The sequence below is a fragment of the Mixophyes fleayi genome, chromosome 1, assembly GCF_038048845.1.
Source record: "Mixophyes fleayi isolate aMixFle1 chromosome 1, aMixFle1.hap1, whole genome shotgun sequence".
Lineage (NCBI taxonomy): Eukaryota > Metazoa > Chordata > Amphibia > Anura > Limnodynastidae > Mixophyes > Mixophyes fleayi.
In genome coordinates, this window is record NC_134402.1 from 60,948,577 (window position 1) to 60,972,277 (window position 23,701).

Below are 23,701 nucleotides of genomic sequence, written 5' to 3' on the forward strand. Positions count from 1 at the left end.
CCCCCCCCCACATGGCTCTTCACATCATTAGTCCATGCTATCCAGACATCCAGGATTAAATTACATGTACTGTGGCCTCACTCTGCACTACTTCTCTGATTGCACAGGATATTGCAAATAGGTAATTCTTTTAATTCCCTCATTTTTTGCTATTTTACTCATAAATCCCAGTGCTTGCCAAATTATTTTTGTTTTCTCTCCTTTCATGGTATTATCTTTAGGACTATATCATCCCTCACCCATCCTGCAACAAACACCTCTGTCCACATTGCCCCTTCATTACTTCAGTCATCTTTTCTTAACAGTCATGAACTCTTTTCCTATTTAAATTCAATAACTTTAACAGCCTCACCCTGTCGCCAGAAACTAAAAGGACACACATTTTACAACCATCTTTCCTACCTTTCTTCCTCCCTGCTTCTATTAGCTGGTGATATATCACCTAATCCAGGTCCCCCTTACTTCTCCCACACACATATATCTGAATGCTACAGAAATCCAGCAAACCTCAAACGCATCAACTGTCTTCCCTCTCTTCCAAAGTCCTCTAAATGTGCCCTTTGGAATGCACGGTCTGTTTGAAACAAACTTACCTCCATACACGATCTCTCCTCTCAAACAACCTAAACCTTCTAGCAATAACAGAAACATGGCTCACACAATCAGACACTGCCTCACCTGCAGCCCTTTCACATGCTGGTCTCCATTTCACCCACATCCCCAGGAGGCAGACAAGGAGGTGGGTTTGGACTAATTCTCTCCCCAGAGTGCACATTCTACCAAATGTCCCATCACTCACATTCACATCTTTTAAAGTACATACTATTAGGATTTTTAACCCATTCTCTATGCATGTTGCTGTCATCTATTGCCCCCCTAGGCCACAACAACAATTTCTTGAACCCTTCTCTGCATGGCTCCCTCCATCATCATGGGTGATTTCAACATCCCTATTTCTAATCCACGCTCCAATGCTGCTTCCAAACTACTCTCTCTAGCATCCTCACTTGACCTCTCCAAGTGGATTGAATCCGCTACTCATCAGGATAGCCACTATCTTGATCTTGTTTTCTCTACGGTGGCAGAGTTGCAGTATTGTTCTTTACCCCTGTCCACAGAGCCCAGGAGTGGTTGGGAAGAGCCCCAGCCTTTATCCAGTGTAGAACTATAGTCTACTGTAAAAGCCACCTCCCTACTGACCAGCCATGGTTTTATCCATGGTAGATAACATACTGGTATCTGCAGATATTTTTAGCTTGTGATGATAGGATGAATTAGACTTCAAATTCAAAGCAGATTGGAGGATATAGGGGCAGAACTATATGTAATAGCACTGGATCGTTAGTATTGAAGAGGGACCATTTTACTGTTCTTCAGACCCCAAGCTTTCTTCTTTTTTGCTGTATATGTTTTTTGGCGGTATGAATGGTCCACTTATCACAGAAAGGTGCTGGTGCTAGTGTCGTGATGGCCTAGAATGGCATAAGAAATTTGATAAAAACAATGGCTATAGTCTAGTGGCAACGTCAAATGATAACTCAAACCTTTTGTGATTAGAGTCGAAAGGAATTTTTTTTATTGTTGCAATTTCGGTGTAGTAATTTATAATGGCCAGTACTTGCTGTGGGTAGGTTAGTGTGCCTCTTAACATTTCAAATTGCCAAATAGTGGCACTTAACATTTATTATAAAAATATGTACAACATAATACAATTACACATGTTCTAAGACATGCACAAAATTTGGCTGTCAGGAATCCTGGTTTCCAGGAGGCAACATCCTCTTGGGGGAGACTTCTGCACTTCTTCTCAGTAGGTGGAAAAAAAGGCCTTTGAGTGCACTTCCTGTACCTAATTAAGTATACCTGTTTCAGCTTTAAGATCCTACTTCCTCTGGTCTGCCACACACTTGTCTTGGCTAGTGTTAGCTTTACTTTTTGTTGTTCAACTTCATACTTTACTGCTTTGACTCCTCATGGATTCTGACTCACCCTCTGTGGTTTTTGTGGAACTCCCATTTCTCATGGTTCTACATTGTACTGATCATCAGATCCCTAATGTTTGGATTTTCTGTTCCTATCCCTTTTAGCATCTGTCACAATTGTATCATGACAGCAATCCTCTGGTGTGAATCTTTGAATCTTGCTTTCTGACTTTACTGTTATTTTCATTATTTTCACCTATTGTTTATTCTTTATACATTATATCCTCTTTGGCGCTTTGACTTGTTTATTTGCTTTTGATGTATCTGTTTACTTTCAACATAAATTATTTTTCAGCTTCTGTTTGTGGCAGACAATATAATGGTATTAATAATATTTTGCATTTATCCTACTGAAGTTTGCAGTTTCACATCTTTTCACAGCAATAGTTTGGCAATAAGAAAACTTACATTGACAACTTTTAAATCATTATTATTATTATTATTATTATTATTATTATTATTAATAGTAATGATGCTAACAATAATCATTTATAACTAGCAGCATTTACATTAACATAAAACAATATACAGGGTTGACACTGCTATACATTTCCATATACTTATTATGACTAATGTCGATCCACACAGATTTACATATCAGACCTAAAAGAGACTATTTGGAAGGGAAAAGAAGATGGAAATCTAGGTTTAGAAGACAGTCTGTCTCTTCTAAAGGGGCACAGCTGTGAACTATGTACACAATTACTAACTTCAGTTATAAATATAGGGATGTGCTCTTACCTTGTCATTGACTACGCTTTTTCCGTCCCAGGCCCATCCTCTTTTAGTGAAATAGTTAACGGTGGCAAATTCGATCAAAGCCGAGAAAACAAATGCATAGCAAACAGCAATGAACCAGTCCATAGCAGTAGCATAGGCCACTTTTGGCAGGGAGTTTCTAGCACTGATGCTAAGTGTTGTCATGGTTAGTACTGTTGTGACACCTGGGAGAAACACAAAAAGCATCAACCAATGTAATATGTTAAAGTTCAGCTTCAAAACATATAGCAACTTTACAGTAAGATTTTTATGGCAAATGTCCTTTTGTTTGACAAGAATGTAAGAGGTGTTTTGCTTTCATCTTTTAACATTTACATGAGATGGGTCTGCAAGGAATATTAAAAAAAATAAAACAACAACAATATAAAGACATTTAGCCTTGTGCTGTCTCTTAGCAAAGTGTTCCAGATACATCAAAGATGTAAAGAGCAAGTTCCATATATTGCAATACATTGCAAAACCTGCTTTCTGGTAGTCCTATTCTGTCTAAAGTCAGAAATGGATTGTACAGAAATCTTATTTAAGCATTTTAAAATGTACATTTAGAAGATTTAAAGTATATTTCCATTCTAATTTGATAATTCTTTAGTCTGTCCTTAGCAATTTTTTCCTTAGCTACCGTTTTTATTGGTCAGGTCTTACAATTTCAGATCCAGTGGTGACTAATAGCAGCACACACCATAGGGTACACAGAAACGATTTTCTAGGTGCAGAGTCTGAACATTATAAGCCTGACTCATTAAGGATAGCAAAGCAAAAAAAAAAAAAAGAAGTACATTTTATGCTGGACAAACCATGATACAATACAAGAGGTGCAAATTAGTTTATTATTATGGAAATAAAGAAAATACTGGATGTTTATTCATATAGCACGCAAATAGTTGATAGCTTTATTTTCACACTGAAATTTAAACTTGATCTAGGACATTCCCTTCCTCAATTATAAATCTGTCCTCACATTTAAAGTTAACTCTCCCTCCAATGCAACATGGTTTTGCCAAGGTGCAAATCTACTCCTTTATTTTGCTTTTCTCTCCTTAATGACTCAGGCCCTGTGACTTTATGTTGTGCTGCATGTGGTAGCACAGCACTGTAATGGACAAATGCAGTCACAATTCTGACACTGGAATGTCCGGGGTTAACCTATCGACATGAAAATGTTGGCAGGCTAAATGTCGACACTTCTATTCTGGAGACAGTTTGAAAATGTTGACAGTGTGATTGTCGACATTGTCACAATGCTGACATTAAAAGACCAATGCTGGCAGGTCACGTTGTCAGATTTCCAGTGACGCAATTTAGTACCCAACCCGTAATGGAAGACTAAACAGGTTCTACCAACAAACTCTGTGGTAGGATTTCCATGCTCAGCTATTAGGTTACAGTGTGACTTTCAACCTGAGCACTAACAAATGTGGCCGGAGGAAAACTGATCTCTAGGGCCAAACAAGTACATAAGAGTCTGTGGTGCTACATTGGAGTAATGCATCAGGATTTAGGGAACTAGGATTTAAATATAAATGAGGTGTATATACATTGTAGTGGGTTTTGAACTGGGGTTCTGCCTGTCACATCTGCTGTGTGCTCATCTCTAAAGGTAAGTACAAGGAAGCTGTCATAACTGCTAGACTGCTTCCTGCATGTTACTTAGCGAATATAACCAGATGTTCATCAATCACATTACCAGTAGCTGTCCAGTGATTATAACAGCTTGCCAGTATATCCGTCACTTAAGTACAAAGGTAGAGGAGAAGTACACCATGGCCTCTACTTTGCCTCTCTGTACGGTACCTCCTCTTTACAGGCCACCAAAGTGATTGTTGGTGATAGTTATTTGGCTTTGTATCTCCAATTCTCAAAAAATCCAGGAGATTACAGATGCAAACATTGAGTCATTCACAATGACTCAAGCACAAAAGATAATGTGTAAACATTATCTTTTGTTTCACAATTATTGTGTCTGGATAGAGGAACAAAATGTCCACCATTATATTGAAATTTCCTCCATTATATTGAAATTTCCTCCATTATATTAAAAAATCCTCCATTATATTGAAGTTTTTAAGGGGCGGTGAGAATCATGACACATATTTTGAAGTATGAATCCTTAGCTTAAACACAAAATCACATATTGCAGATTTATTGATGATCTGATCATTATTTGGAACTGATTTATCAGATGCTAAGATATTCAAACATATGAGTGAATAACTGAGGACCAGGTTTCATGCATCTCCATTAATACAATTTACTTATTGTCTTGTCCTTGCTATAAACAATGTGTAAGACAAACCACTATATCTTTGATGGGCAGGATCTGAGACCATTAAGGATTCTTTAGAAGAGGTGATGATTTTTATTTTTATAATAGACAGGTTTACGTTTTACAGCTAGAGAAAACCCCGATTTTACATAGAGGAGGAAGCATACTTAATACATTTAATTTACCCTTGATATTTATCTAATAAAATCAAGACTCAGGTCCTTATGTAGAATTATGAAAAAGTTCTGACTTTTTACTTTTCCATTTATGTTTTGTCTTAAGCATTCATTGTTCCGTAATGCACTTTATAGGGGCGTTTAAATGCTGCATTGTTATCGAGAAATATTCATTATTTTCAATGTTTGATATTTATAATGCTTGACATTAGTTATTATAAATGAATGTATATATATATATACTTTTTATTTTGTGGTACATTGTAGCACCTTTAAAAATGACTTGTATACTAAATACTTATTTTATATTTTAGATTTATTTTATCACAATTTTTTTATCCCACCATTATTAAATTAAACATATAGTATGTCCGTGTTTTCAAAATATAAAACAAGTTGTATACTCGTGGAATTTTTTTTTTCTTTTGTACAATTAGGTGTCATTGAAAAGTGGAACATCTTAGGAAACTGACAAGAAAAAAGTAATACAAGAGCTTGGGACATATATCCCCTGACAAAATATAGTTACCATGTGCCTGAGTCATATCGGCTTATCAGAAAAATGAAGAACCTTAGCAAAATGCAAATGAGCAGGTAGAAATAAACCATAAACGGTATAACATTTATGCTGTATAGTGGCATAGGGAAGGGGGGGGGAGAGGACGTAGGAAAGCGGGGGAATGAGGGGACCGGAGACAGCACTGTCACTTTTTCAGTAAGTTGTGAGATGTGTATCTGTATCCACGCGGGAAGTAAGCCAAGTGGTCAGGGTCTAGGGGGTATATTTACTAAACTGCAAGTTTGAAAAAGTTTTATTTTATTCTAGTTATCACTTATTTAGTACATTTTACAAAATGACAGCTAGAATCTGATTGGTTGCTATAGGCAACTTCTCCACTTTGTCAAACCTGCAGTTTAGTAAATATACCCTTAGTGTTCCAGTGTTCCAGAGGGCAAACAACAGGGTTTCTTTGAATTCCATCCAGTCGAACCACAAAACACACTATTCGCGGAACTTATCTGCAGATTATAAGATCAGATCATCCATAGACATGTAATAGTCCAATCTCGCAAACCATTCCTTTACTTGTGTATTTTTTCACATATACTTTTCAAATTATTGTTGTCCACTGGTGCTGTGGCAAGCACATATATGTTATACCCCAATCACTGGGTTAACCTCTTGAGAAATGCCAGTTGTAGAGTGAAATTAGTTAGGTTGGCAGTGGACCTGCTGCCCTGCCTTGTATGCCCACAGTGTCACAATTAAACATTAACTTTGTTTGAATAAACAACCTTCCTGTTGGTGCCTAAAAGTGAATGTGGCCATTCCCTACCGTAGCAAAAACTTACATTTCACAGCTTAAGCCGCCACAAAAGTTCTGATTTAGTCATTATTAAACAAACCGTCCAATAATTACAATGAATACCATTCAGGTAACAAACAAAATCCAATTACATTGCCCACAGATTCAATGGCTGAAATTGATCTTCATGACTTGAATTGCAAGGTTTATGGACAGCTTAAGAAAGAAATTAATTAAAGCAGCAACTCCTTACAGTCAGTGGGATAAACAATCAAAGAGAGCTTACAGAATCTTAATGTGCAATATTTTTGCAACTACATCAGTAGAGCACTCAACCAAGTCATGTAATCACACAGAAAACGCCATCCAGACAAGTTACAAAGCTATCGCTGACTCTGCAGCTACAATGACTGTTTTGTCCCTTAAGGAACTTTGTCAAGGGGTCTTGTGCAAGATACTTCAATAAACTCTTTGTAATACTTCATCATGATGACTGTCTGGAGTTGTTCCATGAATCTTACCATTAAAATGTGTCATTAGGGGTCATTGTGGTTGGGACAGTAATATAATTGAAGAATGTGTGGGACAAACATATTGTTATTGTTAAGGCTTAGATAGAAACTATTAAGAAAAAAACAAAACAACTTCATCCCAATAAACAATTCCTGAAATAAAAGAAAAACCATCTCACACAAAGTAGAACAGACTAGATCAGTGGTGGGCAACAGGCGGCCTAGTGACCCTGCACCTGTGGCCCCCAGCTCTGTATCAGCCACTATTATCTACATTATATCATAAAGCAGAGATTAAAGCTCAACTGAAGCAGCCAGCATTCACGGCACACAGCCTCTTCTGCCCAATGCAGGGGGTTACGCAGCCCACAGGGCAGGATAAGGGAGTGCAGAGTATTCTGCACCACATGCTCTCCAGTAAGTGGGATCATGTGAGGCAATGTGAGTGGTATGTGGGGCAGTGTGAGTGGCATGTGGGGCAGTGTGAGTGACATGCGGGGAGGTCTAAGTGGCATATAGGGGAGTTTTGGGATCATGTGGGATCTGAGGACATTTTGTGTCAAATGAGAGGCAGAGGGCGCAGGGATTTTTGGAGCAAGTGTCGGACATGTGAGAACATTTTGGAATGAGTCATGTGGGGATGTAAAGGTTGTTTTGGGTTTGTGTTTTCAATACAGAAGTTAAGGGTAATGTGACCCTTGGGAAGGTTTTAGGGCCATACATGTGGCCCTTGAAGTATATCAGGTTGTCCATCACTGGACCAGATGGGCCTGTAGGTTATTTGTTTCCTTAAAATGCAATGTTTCCAAATACAGCTTTGGCCCTCTGTGCACCACAATTTGTGGAAATATGCCAAGGAGCATATGTTTCCTAAGTAAGATGGCTGCATTTGTGAAGGAGCAGAAGTTTGCATGGAAATAAATTGGGATGAGATTAGGTGTTCCCATTGAAGCAAGCAAGAGGGACAGTAGTGTAGGAGCAGTCCAGAAACAAGATTTAATTTGTCGGAGCTAGCGGCAAGATAACTGTCCCTGATCATTCCCCCACCACAAAATAATTTGAATTCTGTACTAGCTGATAGCTGGCAGAGATCAGGGGTAAATGTATGAACGCCAGAAATTGACGACTTTGCAATGAAAATTTACAGCGGCAATGGCTTGTAAAGGCAAACTTGTTCTTTCCTCTGTGGAAGACGCAAGTTTTTCTGGACTAATTACTGTTTGTTCGAACTGCCGATTCTACAGCAACCGAGTATGCAGACGCATTGTTGCAACCCAATTGTGGAGGTGAATGCTGACAGATTAGTCAGGCCATGCGGAATGGGAGCACCAGGCACCTGTGGAGGGAAGGTTTGCCCCTCTGCTCCACAGGAGGTTTCTGTCCTCCCTGAGCTCCCGTGTACCGCCCCAGGCAAACTCCCCGCCTGCCACTGTCCTCGCACTACTTTGTCTCAAGAAAAAAAAATTAAATGTTGTAAATCTAATCCATTTTGCATGCAGAAATATCCAGGCAAACTTGCCTTTGCAATCCAATCCTTCGCCTTTTTAAATTTTCACAGCAAAGTCGCCGAGGTTCATACGTTTACCCCCACGTCTGGTCCTATACTTTGAGTGAAACAATACACTTCCCATATACATTTCAATAAAATAAATATTTATTTAAAAAACATGTCCCCCAACATCCCAGATCCTGTAATTGAATAAACAAAGTCCCCAAAAACAGGCGTCTAGTGCGTGGGCAGAATGAGGATTTGGGGGAGCTGTCATGCTGCTGTTTTTGATTTTCTGCACCTTAGTGTGTGCTGGGTAGACTATCGAAAGGCAAAACCAAAGTGATTTGTTCTACACATCAGCTGCACTTTGTAAATAAGCTCCACTATATTGTATATAAAAATATTTATTTCTAGTACAGTTATATAGTACTTTCTTATTAAGATTACTATTATTGTTACTATTTTGTAGCTATACATGTGTCTTTTAGTTAATTATATAGTTTTATACTACTTTACACACAACTGTATTTTTATGCATTCTGTGCTTTGCAGTTGTGCACTATCAGAAAAGTTGCAGTTATATCCATTTTTTTAACTTTAACCTAAAAGTGTAACACATTTGATGTGCCATTATTAATTTTAACAGAAAGGTACAACTTTTGTATCATTTGCACAGAATTGTTCTCAAATGTGTCACTAATATACTTGATAGATTGATTTCTCCAATTTAATGTTAACTTAGTGTATTTCTACTAAGGCCTGATATGTAGAAGGATGTTTACTATATGCTGGATATATACAGTGGAGATAAGGCTTTAAAATGAGAGAAAGTCAAAACTATATTGCTTTTTTAGAAATAAAATAGTTTGTTTCAGTTTTGGGTTCAAATATTTTCATTTTACACTCCCTATGTGCCCCCACCCTTCTTTATCTCCTGCCTTTTACAAGAAACCTTTAAGATACAGCTTCATCTTACAGCAAAGTGAACATTAGTTTAATATGACTGTGACTGTGGGTGAACAGGCAGTAAGAATATTACAGAGCAGGTGGAGGAAGTGGGAGTTCGAGTCTTACTGCATATTGATGGATTATCTCTCACTTACATAGGAATCACAAAAGTGCCTGTCGTACATTTTTAAAATGCTATGTTATCCACCTTTAGCAATCCCATCTGGTTCAGTTTTCCCAAGGACAGTCTTGGTTTTTTTTGCCACAGTATTCTTTAACTCATTATGGTTTTTTTTGCAGCGTCTTGATTTTTGGGGACTGAGAAAAACTCGTCACATTCTTTTTAAAGTTTCCTGAATCAATTAAATGGGTGATCTCAGAGTGATACGTTATTCAACAAGTCCAGATTCTTGAACGTGATCTATATGAAAGTGGATTTACCTATGGGAGTTGTTGGGTGGATCAGAGGCATGGTTTCTAAAGTATGTATAAATCACAGGATATTTAGAAAATAGATTAGGGATTATGAACAGGAAACGGTAGAATGGGCTGTACTCATCTGTTTCTTACAACCCTGTGTAGAATGAGTGTACTAAAAGACTAACTTGCTTACTTAGAGTGGTTGCTGAAGGCTGTGAGCACTATGCATAAGATTTTAGTGTTGTAGATTAGGAAAGTGTAAGCATGGCTACATATGTAAAACAAAATCCCACAACCAATGAAGAAGTGACACCCAGGCACGATGACTTTTTAACTTTTTTTTACTTCCTAATTAATGCCAAGAAGAATCAAAGTCTCCACAACACTTTTTTTCTTATTAACATTGACTGAGATTATTCTTTTATGAACAAATAAGGCTGTACATAGAACAAGGCAGTAGGAGGACAGCAAACTGCAGGCTTATTATTCTCTACAGAGATTTCACAATGACAAGTCTATAGGTACAAAGCAATAAAGCCTTGTCATCAGTGATGAATCCGTTATACACAACATAAAACAATAAGATGAAGGTAGATGAGAATAACAATTATGAAAGCCCCCCTTGGTGGGTGGCACATGTTGTGCTTCTTAGCAAACGTCTTGCACATGGGAATTATTTTAATAGTTATATTATTACTTGTTTATAATTGGTTTTATAAATTTCCAGATTCCTGGTGGGATATCATTTTATAACATTAGCCAACTGTGGGCCTGATTTTGAGTTAGGAGCAAAGCAAAGAAAAGGAGCAAATTTGCACCTTGGCAAAACCATGTTGCATTAGAGGGGGAGGTATATTTAAAATGTAGGGACAGATTTATAGTCGGGATACGAAATGTCATAGATCAAATTTAATTTCAGTGTAACAATAAAGTTATCAAGTATTTGTGTGCTACATGAAAAAACAGCCAGTATTTCCCTTGCGTGCAAAGAAAATAAGTCAATTTGTGCCCCTTGCATTGTAACATGGTTTGCCCAGGTGCAAAGTTGCTTCTTTTCTTTGCTTTGCTCCTAACTCAAAATCAGATCCTTTGTGTTTAACTAATAAAAAGCTTAGGAATGTACAGGTTTTGCAAAAGGGGAACCCCAGCCAGCCTGGTTTTCTTTTGTTTTCTGAAGAATACAATTCCCCCTGACTCATAGAATGGTGGATGTCTCACTTCAGAAGATCTGTCATTACAGACATACTCCCCACTACTTCCATCAACCTCTTTTTGCTGTATTTGCCAGATGAGAATTCTGAATGTGAGCAGAACTGGATCTGGGTGTTAGTGTTAACTGCCAAACACCATAGATAAGGCATGGTCATGAGCTCTATGGCCTTATCTATGTGGAGCTTGTATGTTCTCCCCATATTTGCGTGGATTTCCTCCGAATACTCTGGTTTCCTCCCACACTACAAAAATATACTAGTAGGTTAATTTGCTGCTATTAAATTGACCTTAATCTCTCTCTGTCTGTGTGTGTGTATGTTAAGTGAATTTAGACTGTAAGCTTCAATGGGGCAGGGACTGATGTGAGTGAGTTCTCTGTACAGCGCTGCGGAATTAGTGGCGTTATATAAATAGCTGTTTCCAGAGCCATAACTTAGAATTCTAGCGCCTGGGGCGAGAAAGACAAATGCCGCCCCCCCTAGCCCTCAATTTTAACCAAATGAACCTAAAATATTCCTAAATTGCGCCCCCCTTCAGAGTTGCGCCCTGGGCGGTCACCCCTCTCGCACAGCCCTAGTTACGGCCCTGGCTGTTTCTGCTGCTGCTGATGATGATAAAGCGATATAACAAGCTACAGCAGTCATCCCAAGAAATGTCTCTGGCACCATGGCTAGTGCTTAAGTTAGGGAATATGGACACAAAACTGATTGCTACCTCTCCCAAACCTATTCACTAGTAGAATAGTCAGTTAACACTAGTTAACTTAACTCATAGTTTTTTACTTTACTGAAACAAGTTGCAAAATTGCATGCATGAGAATATCAGGAATAACAACACAATGGCAATGCCGAAAGAGGAATTTGGCTCCCTCCAGTGAAAACCAAAGTGGTGCAATTGCAGTGGGATATGAAACCCAGTTCCTGCTTTTTTACACTGATGGTAAGGTCAGGGTATGAATCACCCGAGGAAATAGGAAAAAGGATGATTATGTCACCAGTGTTTCCTGCTTTCACTGGAGCAGAACTAAAACTAAACATTCTAGTGCCCTGGGCAAGAGAAAACACTGGAACCAAAAATGTTGCAGTTTTATGAAGCATGATAACAGTGATCACAATCGTGGTCACGTAACTGAACTAAATTGAACTTAAGAACCATTATTAAACGTAAAGTGCGCTTCTTTGTACAGTGCATGCACACCAAGAATGCCTATCCTTGCCTCCATATAAAGATTTTTGCTTATCCCTGATTTATGCCTCTAGTGTCTGGAGAGGCAGATAGGGGGTGTGTGAGCATAGGCTAGAGATCTAATTAGAGATCAATACAGCCGCAGATGTGCCAGTTTACTATCAGCATGGAAGCTGTAAATGAAAACAAATACTTAACTTAAAATACCAGTATGTTCCATTCATAGCCTGGACTGATAATAGCACCCATCCCCCCAGCACTAGGGCGCTTCCCAACCAGTGGGTGATGGGGTAATACAGTGCCAAAATTAAGGTTTCTGTATTTGTTGCTGGTGTGCAGCCCTGGCAGCCTTAAAATGCTTAAGTATGCTGGTGAGATAGAACTACAAGTACCAGCATACCCATGGCTTCCAGAGCTTGCTTGTAGAACTTTTTACTTGAAAATAGAATTTCTACATGTTCCTTATCATATGAAATACACTTTAATCCACTAAAATTCAATTAAAGGACATGACTTTGCACCTCAGATACATTATACATATAAAGTTTACTAATGAACCTGGTTTTATTTTAACATTATTATAGACAGAGAGAGATGTACGGAACTGATTGCAATCAGCAGTTTAATGCTCTCAGTGTAAATTCTACAGGACAAGAGGTTATATTTTATAGCCAATCAAGACTGCTCAGAGATATATAATTGTTGCATGAAGAGATGTGCAGCTATGTGACAGTTAGATATTATATTATTAAGAATATTCCATCATTTAATACATTATTCAGTGAGCATAATGAAAGACACACAGTGTTGTGTCAAAATTAATTCCTTTTACTTGAGTGAAAAAGAAGGCCAGGATGTATCATAATGTGATTTTCCAAGACTTTTTTTAAATATGTAGTTTCGTGCGGTTTCCAAACCATGCAATTGATCAAAAATAACCTGCACAATTGAGGCGCGTGTTTCAAACTGACAAATCATAAACCACAATGCTGTTTTTTAAAACGGGATCCATACAATCAGTGTATCAATGTATTAATGTATCAAGCAGAGTTTTATAAAGCCACACAGAAAACAGCAAAAAAAAGAGGTAACTGTTTTAGACGTAGTCCTCATTAGCTAGATGGCCCAGATCGTATGTGGTGCCTGATTTAGGGGCTTATTTACTAAGCAATAAAAACTAAGCAATAAATTAATAGCATTTATGTTTAATAAATATAAACAATCCACAACCATCCCCGTCATTAAATAATTCATATTCACATTTAATAAACAGCCCTGCTACCCAACCTCAGACCCATATTCATTTACTAGCACTAACCAATCCAGCATTACATTTAATGTCCTGTCACCTCACCTTAAATTAATGGGGGAGCCACTATTAAATTAAATAGCCCCACCATCACCCCACTAATAAAGTAATAGCACCATCATTAAATAATAAGCTCCAACCCACAGTCCAAAATTCAATTTATAGCCTACCTTCCACCCAAATTACAGTAGATACTACCTCCCAGGAATAAATTAATAACATTTACGTTTATTAAATACACCTATATCCCACAACCGCCACTGCCATTAAATAATTCATATTTAATAAATAGACCTCATTCTCGAGAAACAGCCCACATTCAATTAATAGCTCCATCACCACTTTAGGGTTAAATTAAAGGTTCCATAAGCCCATATAAAATGAACAGGCCCCACTATTAAATTAAATAGCCGCATCACCACTCAAATAAAATAGCACTCATTAAATAATTAATCCCCACCTACACTCCTCCATTAAATAGCCTCACACCCACATTATTTTAAGACCACCCCACTCACTTCCATCACACATTATATTAAGACCCCCCTCCTTTCCCTTACACATTTTAGTAACATAGTCCATTACCTCACGCATTATAGTAATATAGCAGCCTCCCATTCCTTCACATAGTATAGGAACTTAGCAGCTCCCCCATTCCCTCACATAGTATAGTCATATAATAGCCCCCCCAAACCCCTCACACAGTATAAGAATATAGCAGCCCCCTCATTCCATCACATAGTATAGGAATAAAGCAACTCCCCACCATTCCATCAAAAAGTATAAGAATATAGCAGCCTCCCCATTCAATCACATACTATAGGAATATAACAGATGCCCTCATACTTACCGTGTTCCAGCTGTATTGGAGACTCCTCTCACACATGGGGGCGGCACCTGTCATGTGGTGCGTGTCTCATGTGATGTGCTACTGTACGGAGATTGGAGGAGGCCAAACAGGGAGAAGGAGGGAGATCCGTGGGCAAATCAAGTTAGGGAGCTGGTCCCGGAGGAGGGGCCAGCGACCATCCTGTCCCCAACCCCTGCCCATGCTACCGGAAAACAAAAATCACTTAAATTAAAAAAATAAATTAAAAAATCAGGCGGCCTCATTTGGCCTTCTGCCTACCGGGAAAGTTCCTGATAAGGCCTATTACCAATTCGCCCCTGTTTACTAGAATCTGCATGTGCAGCTTTACAATCGCACACCTGATGCAACGTCAACGTAAACTGCAGATTTGCGTAAAATCACGTCAGATGTTTGCTGGTAAATCGCAAATTATGAAAACTCCAGATTAATAATTAATGCTGCTTGAGTTATTGACTGATCCCAATTGAAGACTTACGTTAAAACATCCTATGTGAATCTGCTTTCTCATAAATCCACACATGAAAATACCCTTATAATAAAAACATGAAGGTAACATTAATCAGAAAGTCAGAACATGTGACCATGGCTTGCTTTGTAGCTGGAGAGAGTTGTGGTCATGAATTCACTAACAGAATCAGTGATATATACATGAGTGCCATTTAACCATCATTGAAATGCTCTGTTCATCCCTCGGTAAACAGAGAGCTAAATGAGCTTAGAAACGGGATCATTAATCACTATGCTAAAAGCCTACACTATGCATTGTACACAAGCTTTTTAGAAAATGATGAATGAAGGTCCACGGACACAGCATGTATCCTTACAAACCCCACATTAATTGAATGTCTGTATATATATATAAAATCAATGATCCCTTGTGCACTGCTCATAACATTCAGTGATGGGTAAATAGTGCTCCTGTAACCTCCCACTTATTTTGCAATTTATTAAATAATAAACTGCAGGAAAATTAATAAGCTCCATACTGTGCAGACCTCACAAGGCACTTGAAGACCCAGAATGCCATGCAAACAAGCCAGCATTCTAGGACTTCAAACCAACATTCTCATCAGAGAAGAACAGAACTCTGGTGTTCCCTCTCTCTCTAAGCAGGAAGTGAAGTGTAGAGCAGGGCAGAGCTGTGAAAGAGGAGGTGGCCTGCTGCTCGTATAGTAAGTGAGTGGGGGAAGGGTGTCCCGTCGGGAAGGGTGTTCATCCCTTTGAACTTTTTGGGGCCCCATACAATTTTGAGGCCTTCGAAGATGTCATTATGCCCCTGAACGTAAATGGGAAAATAAAATGACATAATAAAGTGACTAGTTCTACTTAGAAATAGAGTACACTTTCTCAGATTCAAGAGGTAGTAGCAGCCTTTGCTATACTAGAACCTAACAATTTCCAAACACTTTCTTCCCAAAGGTCTATATGTAACATGTAGTGTCTGAAGCAGAAGAAGAATGCTACATGTTGAAAACCAAAATTACTTTTCAGAGCACTGTAACTGAAGAGTTTACATTGATAGGGCACACTTGCTTGATGTAAGCAATAAAGATAGCAGTGTGTGAAAAAATATAACGAATTGACAATCACTAATGCAATAAATAAGACCAAAGGGTAAATGTATCATACCCCGGTTTTTGCAACTCGCGGGAGATCGGCGTCTTAGCAGCTTAAATTTAATGCGGCGCTGCCTTATAAAGGGAAGTTTCCCTTTACAAGGCAGCGCCGCTTTAAATTTTAGCTGTCATCTCGCCGAACTCCAGCGAGTTGAAGAAATCGGAGTATGATACATTTACCCCCCAAATGTCTTAGAACAGTTTGTTTTTACTGAGAATGGGGTAGATACTACTCTCAATGAAAATGCCAACATATCACAGATACCAATAATCTGAAGGACAGAATTCTAATGAGTCATTTATCATGGCTGCAAACAAGTGTCTGCAGATCTAAAGTGCCCATTTATCTGCTCTGTACATTATATACATATACGGATTATTGCAACATAAATGGAAGAAGTCAACACTGGGATCCTTTGGAGTCTCAAATACTCCTGAATTCATAATGTAACAGAGCGGCTGATAAGTAGCCTAGAGAAAAAGAATAGGGAGGACTTATATAGCAATCAGTTAATGTATTTTAATGAATTCATGAAACTGAAAGCAGCCATTCCTTGCTCTAAAGCTGTGATCATGAATTCACTAACTGGGTGATATATTCACATAATACCCATCCAGCAGAGATAGTTGAAGCTAGTAGATGAAAATTAATATCCACTTACCAGAAGGTATAAGAAGCCAAGGAATGTACATTGCCTGATCTGAGGCACCCTGTTTATTGGGGACTTAATTAAATTGCATAGAATTTCTAGTCTATATTGTATGCACATTTTGATGTTAGTGTACAGAGCCATGGTATACACAGGAAATAAATAGGGAAAGAGCACTAAAATAAAAATAATCCCTCCATACAAAAATGATCAGTGCTGCCTGTAGTTGCTGTGTCTGACTCAAACCATATGAGTTATATCATGCTATCCATAGACCTTACAAAGGACCCATACATATAGTAATTGATTCCTGAGAAATAATATACTGTATGTCAACTGTATATACTGTATGTCAATACTGTAAAGGTACACAACAGTAACAATAAAGCAATGGATTTCAGATACTGCAATATAGTAATCATCTGTTACTCTGATTACTGCTGTCTTCATGGAATGTGCAGCCAGTCATTTACCTAGTTGCCCAATTGAAGGTTTTGGGTCTGTCCCCTATTACAATATCACATCTGCATTTTGCTAGACCCCCTACCCTCCAATTATTTTCATCCCAAGCAGCAGTTTTATTTATTTTTTCACACTTACATATTTTGTAATGACATTTCCTTTCTAGACCGAGGAGACAATGAAGATTGTATGGATGTGTTAATAGATTTCAGTATTAAGTATCTAATAATACCGCACAGAAGAGGAGACCCCCTGCTTCTGCCTGGGCTCCCCATCTGTGGCTGTTATGATGACATCAATATGACAGAAAACAATGTCATCAAAGTTTGGTGCTTTTTTCATATTTTGGTGTGCAAGGTAATCTGATATACAATCTTCTGATGTGATGAAGGTATTCTCTGCTCCCGTCAATGAATTTAACCCCATTAGAGGAATAATTAGGGACAGCTGTCTGAATACTCTGGTTAACAATCAAACTAGATTTAGGCCAGCCTACCCCAGTAAAAATATGACTAATTTTAGCCCATTACCATCAGAATAACGTTGTAAACATACAGGATCTAGAGACACGGTGTTGTACAATCAAAATACTCTTCTGGAAACCTCCAGATACAATTTGTTGATATTCAGTAAGGAAAGAGTTAAATTGGCCAGTGGCTTCACTAATCCATATTCAAAGTTAAATTCTTTCCATAGACTAAGATTGGAACAGAAACCAACTGTTCAGCCGTGACCATGCTGCAGAAATCTCTCCAATGCCAGTCAACAAACATCAATAAAGTCACAAAATGTTGCAATCTGAAATGTTCTAGGCAACATAGGTCCTGTTATGTCTATTAAAGAAAACTAAATAAACTAAACTAAAAATGTATTTCATTGTAGGAACATCATACTAATGGCCAAGCATGGTAGTTATAGGGGGGTATTCAATTGACCGCCAGTTATTTTTTAACACCATGTTAAATAATTTTAACACGGTTTTACTTCATTTTGGAGTGCGTTATCTTTACCCGCTATTCAATTCAATTTTTAACGCTGCATTTTTTTTGCTCAAACGGTCCTATCGCGCTCAAGTAGATTTATTGAGATTATAGGGTGTGCGAGAGGCAGCCACGTTAAAAGCTATTCAATTGTTTATTAAGCGGGGCCTTAAACAGGCCAATATGCTGTTTTATCTCGCACCTCTTTGGGGTGTGCTAAAAATAAAAAAACCTAAGAAAACTATTTGAAATCATGTTATAATGACAAAAAATATAAACTATGTTTATCAGTAATGCATAACATGAAAATGTTGTTTTTATTTTAAAAAAAGAGTAAAAAAAACCCAATAAAAATAAAACAACCTTAATTATATTTATGTATGTTTGTTGTACTAATATGTATGTACTAATGTGTTTTGACATGGTATAGATGATTCTATAGTAAAAAATATTAAAATAAAAATATATGCTAAAATAGTGTATGTAGATATTATAAAATAGAAAGGTTGTATGATGCAATCTAATGTATGCAAATGTATGCCAATCCTTTTTTTTTTATACATGACCGCATTAAACCCTCCAATTCACTCCCCTAAAAATTCGCAAGCACCAATGATTAACGCACGAAGCAGCGTTACCTGTTTTTTCAAATGAATTGCACGATTTGTTACGCGGGGTTAGCTAAAGACAATCGTGCTAGAGGGTCAGAACCCACAGAGGGAATTTTTCTTCTTTAACCCGGTGGTTCTACATGAAAAACAGCCAGTATTTAACTTATGTGCAAAATAATAAACTAATTTGCACCCCGTGCATTGTAACATGGTGTTGTCCAGAAAGCTTAAGTAGGAAAACTTACTCAATCTCTTGCCTAAGTTCCTTAAAGAAACAGGCCCATAGTCTCTAAATGGGTTGTCAGTCCAAATGTGCAGATTTTCCCAATGGACAACAAACAAATTTGAATAGCTTGGCTTGGATTTCCTGCCCATTGCAGTTCTGTGTATTTGCCTGTAGTGTGCGCCACTGAACCAGAAATGGTTGTTTTGGAGAATGAGACAGCTTCTTAAATGAATTGTATTAGAAGTGGTGTTAAAGTGGATTCTGAGTTAAGGATGGATTCTACATTACTGCATCCTGACTTGTGGTTGATGACTGAATAAAGAAAAGTTATGTCACAGGTCATTAGGAGATAATCGTTCTACCATGTTATACCTTGTAATATTTCCAGTACTTGTGTGGTATCTTTAAGATAGCTCTTTTGGTTGGAGACCAATTGTTGCATAAAAGTGTCAATGTATTCTGACAGGTTGGAGGTTGTACAGCCAATACCTGAGACGATTGGTCTTCCTGGTGGTGATTTTTTCAATTTTTTTGTGAATCCTAGGAAGGTAAAAGAAAACTGGCAGTCTTGGGTTTCTAATGTGGATATACACAAATTACTTTTATTCAGAATCTTCTTTGTGAGAAAATCTTTGTTTACAAAGTTTTGTAGTTGGTCATTGTGGGGTCTTTGAGGAATGCTGTCTTTCAGCTTCATGAATGTAATCGGTCCTGTGAATGTAATCGGTCCCCCACATTTATGTGCCGGCTTAATGATGATGTCTCTCATCTTTCTCATCTTACTCAATTTTTTAAGAGCTAATCTCTCATTTGGTGTTGAATTGCTCTTGGTATTTCACTCTTTCATTTGTAGTTGCTCCAGGTCTCTCTCTAGCAATCCTTGAACGTACAGGTATTCTGTAGAGATTGTGGTGTTGGATGATATTTTATTTTGCATATAGAATTTTTTTAATGTTAATTTCCTTATATGTTTAGGCAGAGGAATGGTGCAAATTTGAGACCTTTGTTCACTAAACTTATTTGGGGGTCTGAAAGTGTTGAGCCATTCAGATTGAAAATACCCTCAGGTTCTTCATCCGGATTATTGGTTTTGTTTCTTTCCCCGCGCCTTGCTCGCTTTCTTTTGGTCTCTGTTTTCTATTCAGGGTTCCTGGATTGTCTATTTGTATCTGTGATTTTTTAAGTATTTGTTCTGAGTTTAGTTGTGGTGGTTTAGCTACATAAGGCTCTGGGTGATCCGGTGGTGGCTTACTTGTGCTGCCAGCTCTAAAAAATGTGCCTTGCATTGTTCTGGGTCTATGTCTGTGGTGTAGTCATTTTCCAGTGGTGGTTCACTGTTATTTTTCAGAGATTTATTTATTTTTATTTTTAGTTCTTCTTTCACTGCTTCAGTCCCCTTTAAAAAAAACTGTTCCTGAGGGCTGAGTTGGTTTTGTTCTGGTTGTTTCTCTGGTTTTCACTTTGAGGGATACCTCATATTTAGTCGAAGCCACACACCAACACACCCAACAGGCAGTGCTAAGAGGACTTCTGTCCATTTCAAGTTGATGTCATTGAAGGAACCATAAATTCTGCTATGTATCACAGGATTCTACAAGTTAATATCAGGACATCCCTCATTGAGTACAACTAGGTCATACAGAAAGACTATGGGCTAGATTTACTAAGCTGCGGGTTTGAAAAAGTGGGGATGTTGCCTATAGCAACCAATCAGATTCTAGCTTTCATTTATTTAGTACCTTCTACAAAATGATAGCTAGAATCTGATTGGTTGCTATAGGCAACATCCCCACTTTTTCAAACCTGCAGCTTAGTAAATCTAGCCCTATATGTCTGATTCATCAATAAACACACAATTGAACGCAATTTGCATTTTTTTTTAAATTGGACAGAAATCACACACAGGTACACCATATTCCTAAGTACAAGTGGATCTAAATCAAAATTTCTAATTGAATACAGGTATAAGTACGCTCTGTCTATATGGCACTTGCCATATGCAGACAAACAGAACACACAGCGGGATACGCACAATGCATACGTATCCCATCAGAAAGCCCACATATAAAAATAATTATTAACTAAATATTAATTAATAATATAATCATTCTTAAAAATACATAACAAAAATATTTGTTTGTGTTATTCAATTTGTTTTACGTGAAATACATATATCAGGTGGTTATTAATGTGTATTGTACATAAAATGTAGTTTATAATTGCACTTAATTGCAAATACATGTTCTGGTACACATACGATGCCCTGTAGCTGGTGCAAGAGATAGGGCTAAAATTTATGAACCTGAGAAATGTTCAAGATAGCAATTACTTTTTCGTATTGGACATTGTGTTGTATAATTTTCATTAATAAATAAATGAATGAAATAACTATCATCATTGTGTATGATATGTTCAATCTGAGAATCTGATGATATTCTTTGTGAAAATACGCAACAATACAGAAAATCAGACAAGGGGGTGAACACTTCATGACACTGTATTTTTTGACACCTAAACTTAACAGAATATGAAAAGTATAAATAATTAATAAAAGTATAATATTATGTATCTTAGTGCTTGTTTTATTTGTAGTTATTTGTGTATATTAAGCTATGTTTTAGAAATGGTGAATTTATGTACCATGTCTATAACTGACCCATTTCTAGAGTCATGACCTTTGTTGTGTAGATGTACATTTTGAAGTTTACAATCTTTTCTTTAGTGTAAGGTTTTTGAAGGCCAATGAAGGGTGTCCATAGCAATAGCTGTACTGGGAGCTCAGGCTCATTCTGTCTGACAGTTTGTTCAGCAAACCCTGGTGTAGCCTTAGACAGTCACTGTCTTTCAATGGTGGTAGCAAGTTTGGTATCAAAAAAAGTCCAGGGAATGCAAGGATTAGAGGATGCTGTGAAAGCCCTAATTACCTTTCTCCTAAACATTTACAAATCAGCCTCCTACATTTTAAGCTGATACTGCACAGATCACATCATCAACTATTAACCAGGAGAGACTCCTTCCTGCACCTAACCGACACATCTTCAGTAATACCAGTAAAGCATTCCGAAAACCTAATAAAAATTGTGGCAACCATTTATTTCTACATTAGAAAATCGTCTGCCAAACATCATTTTAACACCCTCAAAACTGTAGACCCATTCTAGTAATGTAACTTCTACATCTGAAGTCCCGTGGACAGGAAGGTGGGTTTCACAAGAAAAAGTATTAATTTTTATACTACATTTTATGTCCCTCTTTGGCTGTGAGAAATGTTCTGGGCCATGGAAATGTTAAGTATGAAAATTGTGTTCACGGACTACACCACCAGCATTAATTGACATGGATCCTGATCCAAACACTGGAATCCAGGCTATCATTGACAGTTACATTTAGTGGTGATAGCTATAGTCATGACTTCTGTGACCAGGGTAATTATGACATCTGTTTGACTGAATAGTTATGTTGGAGACTGGACTGAATGTAAATAGACAATGCAATGCAGCAGACTGTTGGAGGATAGAAACAAACTGAAAACAAAAATTATCAAATCATAGTAGAAAAATTATAAAAGGAAAACAAAGAAACATAAAACACAGCCCACCACTCAGGGAGCAATCTACAGTTGTATGCAAACTTTACAGGATGCCCTCAATGTTTATATACTGTACAGTAAGAATATGCATGAATAAAACAAAATAAAGCCAATGTGCTTCTAATTTTGTCAGTTAAACAAATAAATGAAATATTTTGTATTAATACTTAAAAATATTTGGCCTAAATTTCCTATACGGTGCAATAAAAATAAAGGGTCTTTATTCTAAAGCGACTTAAAAAATTCCACTACTTGCAAAAATAAAGCAATACAGAATTCTGTTAAGGTGATTAACACATATAAAATAAAATGAGAGAACACTTGTTTTGCATGTACGCATGAATAGCAACATCTTTATATGCAAATGTTAAAACTGCTTTTCTCTGATGTCATTTGAGACATTTTGAGGTCATCTGAGGTGGAAAATTGTTTGGGTGCAAACCCAAATTTAAATGAAGTAAAAGTGAAGTGACTGAAGGTGTTCCATTATTGTGTGCGTGCCTATAAACCTCCACTTCACTGGGAAGTATTGACATTACAGAAGCATGAGGCATGTGGCCAAATTAGTTTCACTGATTCCTTCCCTGCATGAGTGAAACTGTAAATTATAAAGTATCATATTATTTCAATACTTCATTTTGCTTGCCTTACTCTTACGTGACGATTCAAACAATAGAGGCAATTACCCCAAACATTATGTAAAATGTATTGCAAATATCAGCATTATAGTGCTGCATATCAGCATTAGATATATATATATATATATATATATATAGCTATAGATATGTATCTATATATACATATAGATATATATACCTATATGTATATATATATACATATATATATATATATATATATATATATATATATATAAATAAGTAACGTGACATTTATTTGCACAAAGTTTAGTCATATGTGTGTTCCATTCCTTTTATTTTTAGACCATCTTTTCTATTTTCCCAATAAATAATTTTCAAATTACTATACACAACTGGGTCTGGGATCTGTAGACCTTCCAAAAATTGTGTATATATGTGTGTTTGTAAAGGTTGAGTTACCAGTGGAGTACCCCAAGGATCTGTACTTGGACCAAAGCTATGTAATATCTTT

At 37.3% G+C, this 23,701-nt stretch overlaps 1 protein-coding gene across 2 annotated transcripts in view; it reads right to left on the bottom strand.

Annotated features, from left to right (window-relative positions):
- The window catches only part of GABRA2 (gamma-aminobutyric acid type A receptor subunit alpha2), a 118,620-nt gene that overhangs the window by 5,982 nt on the left and 88,937 nt on the right, over nt 1–23,701 (bottom strand). For both annotated transcript variants that reach the window (XM_075195225.1, XM_075195217.1), the window contains exon 9: nt 2,724–2,926. In XM_075195225.1, coding sequence (XP_075051326.1) covers nt 2,724–2,926 — 203 coding nt within the window. The remainder of the gene's footprint in view (nt 1–2,723; nt 2,927–23,701) is intronic.